At 42.8% G+C, this 6,000-nt stretch overlaps 1 protein-coding gene across 1 annotated transcript; it reads left to right on the top strand.

The window, feature by feature from the left end:
• Window positions 1-329: 329 nt before the first annotated feature.
• On the top strand, window positions 330-5,346 carry LOC310963860 (claudin domain-containing protein 1-like; the record flags this gene model as incomplete). The annotated part of the gene is made up of 4 exons (XM_083936805.1): window positions 330-823; window positions 2,243-2,350; window positions 2,599-2,736; window positions 5,126-5,346. The coding sequence occupies exons 1-4, from the start codon at window positions 532-534 to the stop codon at window positions 5,344-5,346; spliced, it is 759 nt and encodes a 252-aa protein (XP_083792931.1). The 5' UTR covers window positions 330-531.
• Between the last annotated feature and the right edge of the window lie 654 nt (window positions 5,347-6,000).

Raw genomic sequence — 6,000 nt, 5'->3', positions numbered from 1 at the left:
ATCTGATCATCAGCGGAACCGGAAGAGGAAAGCACATGGATTAGTGTGTTTCCAACTCATCCTGTGGGTGCACTTCAGCATCCCTCTCTCCTCCAAAATAGACCCATGTTTTGCATTTTCAGGCTGGTGCTGCCGTGAACATAACGTAAGCTATCTTAAAACACAGGCCTGCTTTTTACTTTCTTTGGTGAGGGGGGTTGTTATTGCGGACTAGCTGTGTGATAGGCTATCCGTCGCAGCGTCGGGACACGCACCATCTGTGGAAGTGGGACAAGGGAACAGATGGCGCAACCGAGCCGGCCTGCAGGGCTGCTGACGCTGACTGTTAGGACAGCACTGGAGAGGAGTATCAATCATTAAAAGAAAAAGCTTGGCTATTGCACAGTAGCCCTATATTTTGCAGACGTGACGATGTCAGGGGGACTTGGATGAGAGCGATTGACAGGGAGCATTTGACCAAATTGATGCGCGGAGATTCGACCACTGGCATCAACTTAATCCCCCTTTGACGTCTCTCTGGCTCGGTGAACAATGGTTGACAACCGCTACGCTACAGCTCTGGTCATCGCCTGTGTGCTGAGCATACTGGCCACCGTGTATTTGTCGGTGGCCATCGGGACGCAGCACTGGTACCAGTACAGCAGCCCCACGGTGCGCGGAGAGGCCAACGTGTCCGAGCTGCGCTCCCTGTATGAGGAGTTCATGGACGGGGAGTTCGATGAGAAAACCTACAGCGACACCCTGTTCCGCCTCAACGGGACCGTGGGCCTCTGGTGGCGATGCGTGCTCGTCCCTGCCAACGCGCACTGGTTCAAGGAGCCAGGTATGTGAACTGATGTGTCCCATTTACGCAGTGAGTCACGAGCTTACGTCTCACACCGTAGAGCTGATCTCTAACTGTGAGCCTCACCTTGTCACCAGGTGTGGCTCAACAGGCAGTCTGTATCGCCCTGGGAATGTATAAGGTATTAGCCTCATGTATCATCATTACTGTAAAGCCATTGAACTAAGCTGGTATGGTTGAGCTATTGTATAGGTTTCTATAGGCTTCTATAAGCCTCTAAAGCTCACCTGCACAACTTGCATCTTGTCTCTCATGTTGTTGTGTTTCTGCTGCTTTGCTTGTCAGAATAAACTCAAATAATTAAATGGATCATTGCTGAGTTTCTATTTAGTTGCTTTGATTTCAGGGTCCAAGTCCAAGTGTTGGATAGAACAGCATCCGTTAGTGTCATTAGAAACACCTGTGCTTTTTCCTACAGTGAGAGCGGCCCGTCAAGGCTGGGTCAATGTCTGGACAAAGTGGACGACTTTCTGTCCATGAATCAACCCATATAATCCCTTAAAAAAACATACTTTTTAAGCTGTAACTTTTTAATTAGAAATTCATTATGATTTAATGGCAAAATAATGGCAATTATATGATAAAAGAATGTGTTTTGGCTGCAGTGACATTAGCTTTTAGTACAGATGACACAACATGGTGCTATGGCAGTGACATCAGCCCAACGAAAAACATGAAATCATCTGGTATCATCATATACTGGTTAAACAATATCAATGTAGTAATTAGTAATTCCTCATGTTGCCCCCCTAAAAACAGAGAATTCAGGGGAGTTTCTTCATAGCCACTCAAAATATTAAATGGTAAATGGACTTGTACTTATATAGCGCCTTTCTAGTCATCTGACTACTCAAGGCGCTTCACAGTGTCTGTCACATTCACCCATTCACACAGACATTCACACTGATGGCAGTGGACATCTACATACCATCTAATCTGATCTAACCATTCACACCACATTTACACACCCATGCGCAGCACAGGGAGCAATTCGGGGTTCAGTGTCTTGCCCAAGGATACTTCGACATGTGGACCAGGGGGAGATGGGGATCGAACCACCAATCTCTCGAACAGAGGACGACCCACTCTGCCACCAAGCCACAGCCGCCCCATAATAATAACATAACTAATATTTAATAACATAACTAATATTAACTAATATTAGTTATGTAACTAATATTTTCAGTATAACACAATTTTGAAAAATCCTCCAGAACTACTAGGTCACTGCAAGTTGGCTTTATCTTCTGCATGTCCCCAAAAGGTAGAAAATACAGAAGAGAATAAGAAAAAAAAGGTTATTAATGTATATTCACAGGCTTAATGTATGTGTGACTTGCAGTAAATTGGTAAATACATGCTCAGACGCCGGCTTTTTGTGTAAATAATCTCTTTCAGATGCCAAGAATATGCTAGAGTGTTGGAGCTTCACTCTACCTCAGCAGTTCACTCCCAAGTATAAAGAACCAGGCAACCACAACAGCGGAGAGGACATGCTGCGCACCTGTAAGTTCAGTCACAACACGTTATCTAAATGTTATTGTTATGGTTGTTGCATTAAGCTGTGTGGACCAGATTTACCCTCTACTCTGCGTAGCACATTCATTCTGACCAATATGTGATGTTGAATGACACATTGCCCCAAATCAGGGCGGCTTCTTCTGCCATGCACAACGGTGAGTAAATGAAGACCTCAGAAATTGTGATGCCCAAAGAATAAAAACCTTTCTGTGTCTATGTGCATGTGTGTATAGACTTGTGGAGGTGCCAGTTTCTGCTGCCTCTGGTGTCCTTGGGTCTGGTAGTGTTGGCAGGCCTGACTGGGTTCTGTGCCTGCCTCTGCCGAAGCCTCACCCCCACCCTCGGCATAGGAGTACTTCACCTGCTGGCTGGTGAGACATGTTCAACTGTGCCAAAACACGTAGTAATTACTGTCAGATGTTACTATATTAGTCACCCAAGTGGTTAATTTTAATCTGTAATACATTTAGAAAGTGAGAGCTGTAATTATGTTGTTAATGTAATCTGCGCTTGAACTGATGCAGACACAAGTCTGCACTTTTAATCCAAGTCTCCGAAAATAATAAAAAAGCATGTTCAGAATTTAACTTCTGTTCAAAACAAAATTGATTTAATTTTATTCTAAATAATCCATTCAGCCACACCTGCTAAAACAGCAAACACGGTATATTCCAAAAGGTTGTTTTTAGACTCTACAACCATGCTAGCTTAACTATGAGTTAAAAGTCCCATATTATGATTTATTTCAGGTTCATACTTGTATTTTGGGTTTCTACCAGAACATGTTTACATGCTTTAATGTTCAAAAAACACATTCCTTTTCTCATATTCTCTGACTATATCTGTATTAACCCTCTGAAACACTTAGCGTCTGGCTCTTTAAGCCCTCTAACCTAAAAAGCCAAGTCTGCTCTGATAGTCTTGTGAGAAAAAAATATGGCGCTCCTATGCGAAGCTAATAGTCAAGCCATGGGTGAAGATAGTCAAATGGGGGAGCTGTATAATCTAATGAGCCTGCTTGCGACATGGGTGAGGGATCCAAATCTGAATGGGCTTGTAGAATTCCATGTTTTCTGATCTCATAATATGTCCCCTTTGAATGCTAAGGTCAGCATGCTAACATGCTCAAAACAACAATGCTAACACACACCATTATGCGGCTTTGTTGAATATTCGATTCTGATTGGTCAGTTGCCCTATTCTACGGTCTGTATAAAAGACCATTGCTATGGACAGAGTTCTTATCTGGAGGTCCATGTCCATCTAACCATAGTCCAGTAAAATTTAACATCAGCTGTGGTTAAAAAACAAAACATGTTAGCTTTGAGATGAAGTCAATATTTTGTGTCAAATTGCAATGAATGATAATCTTTACGTACTGTCGACCACAGCCTGAAGTTGAAGTATGAATTTAGGCATTAGAGCAGTCCTACGGTCAGTGATGTAAACAAGAGATTCAGTTTTGTCTTTTTCATTTAATTTAGACCTATCATTTAAAACGGTTTCACCGGAACTACTTGACATTTGACGTTTGAATGGACACCCAGCAGCCAATCAGAATCAAGTACTCCCCTATACCATGGTATAAACATTAAATAACTAACATTTACTCTTCAGCAATCAATACAAAATACAACTGAGGCTGTCATTAATTTTATAGGCATTTGGTCATAAACCAAAGTATGAAACAAATATGTTTGACCTGATAATGGCGCTAGATTAAAAGTCATGGAATCACCTAAAGCGGTGATCGCACCGCACATAATAGACACAATGAACTCACAAGAAAAGCGAGTTACACGCTGCTTTATCATATTTGGATCATATTTTGACCATCGCGCCAATCATGTGTTTGGAGCATCGAGGCAGTTAGGTAGCAGCCGGTGGCTAGCTTCCTGCAGCTGTACTCTGCTGTTGTGCCATATGGGAAGTTATGCTAGTGCTTACCAGGGATTTAAATGCTTAAAAGAACAGAAATGAGCTCTCAGATGAAGTGTGTTGTTGTGTTGCACTGAGATCAGGCCGTCAGTGATTTAACCTCCGGAGCTGTAGAGGGTGCTGCCCTGCCTCCTCGGCTCTCCTGTAGATCAGAACGGGATAAGCTCATGGGATAGGTTTCACTCTGCAGTGACAGCTTTCCTCTTCTTCTTCTGGATTTCCGACAGACTAGATGCCCACACATTGTCACGCGATTCGGCTAAAAAGTTCGATTTTCACATTTATTGCGTCACGGATAACGCAGGTAGAGCAAAGAACGCGATGCCTGCGTTCAAATCACGTCTGTAGATTGACTTTGTATGTAATCGTGCTGCTTATATCCAACCATCGCGGGCGTTGTGATCACAGCATTAGTCAGTAGGGTTCATCCTCTGGGGACCATGCATGTCCGTACAAACTTTCATGGCAACTCATCTGAAAATTGTTGAGATATTTCATTCAGGATCAAAGTGGTGGACCAACAGTGCCATCCCTCGAGCCATACAGCTAGTGTCTAAAAAAAACAAACACTGGGCGACATGATGTGAACCAGACAATGAAGGTGTTTGCACATTAGCATGTTGGTACATAAGCCCTTCTTTGTCACTTTGTCATTCCACAGTGCAAAGTCAGCAGGCTGCCACATGATCACACCCTAACTTTAATCTTATTAGTCATGGTGTACCTGTGGCAGATGTTTTTATAATAATCTTTAAAGAGTGTTTTAGTTTTGTTTAGCTCACTATTTTTGGAATAAAACACCCCCTCATTTGTGCCCTGCAGGCCTCTGTACCTTAGCAACAGTCTGCTGCTACCTGGCAGGGATGGACCTGCTCCACAGGGTGTCGATGCTGCCCGAGAAGGTGGATGGCTCTCTGGGCTGGTCTCTCTACTTGGCCCTGATATCATCGCCGCTCCACATGATGGCCGCCGCATTGCTTGTGTGGGCGGCACGCAGCCACAGTCAGAACTACTACCGCATGACCGCCTACCGGGTGGCATAGACTAAGATCGAGCTCTGGATCTCAGCCCTGTTTAAATTCATATCCCACTTTGTCACCAAGATTTTACATTTTATAATGATCTCAGAGGAATGGGATGTGGGTTAATCTGTGCGTTTTGCCCTCTGATGGATTAAAGTGCATGTACGCTATAGTAATGACCCTATCTGCTGCATTAGAAGATGAGATTTGTATCTCTCTACTGGTTACGGAATTGGTTAGGAAAAGATCAGAAAGAAAGATGCGTATAGTGCAACATATGTTTGCTTCAGAGGAATTAAACACCAAACTGAAAAGCATTAGCTGCGTCCCAGTTTCATATTACACATTCATTAATTCCAGGTTCTGAATACTATGTACGTATATGAGCAGTCAACATGATCAGCAAGTTTTTAATGGGCTCTCCTTGCAGCTGGTTTCTTTCCCTGTCCAATTTTAATTATAGGGATGTGGTCTCCATATAAAGTTATCATATTGAAGCCAAACCATACGCAATTCACAATTAAAACATGTTATGTCTGTAAAATTGGAATTCAAGTATATTTAAAAAAAAAAAGGTAGTATGTTAAATTAGATTGGTTCCTAAGAATGTTGTTGACTTCTTGTACGCTAAACAGCAAACATAGAAGATTTAATCAAACTGTGGATTTTTCTTAG

Source organism: Echiichthys vipera, assembly GCF_963691815.1.
Source record: "Echiichthys vipera genome assembly, chromosome: 22".
NCBI lineage: Eukaryota > Metazoa > Chordata > Actinopteri > Perciformes > Trachinidae > Echiichthys > Echiichthys vipera.
The sequence above is the reverse complement of the archived record's forward strand: the minus strand, read 5'-3'. Positions and strand labels throughout refer to the sequence as shown.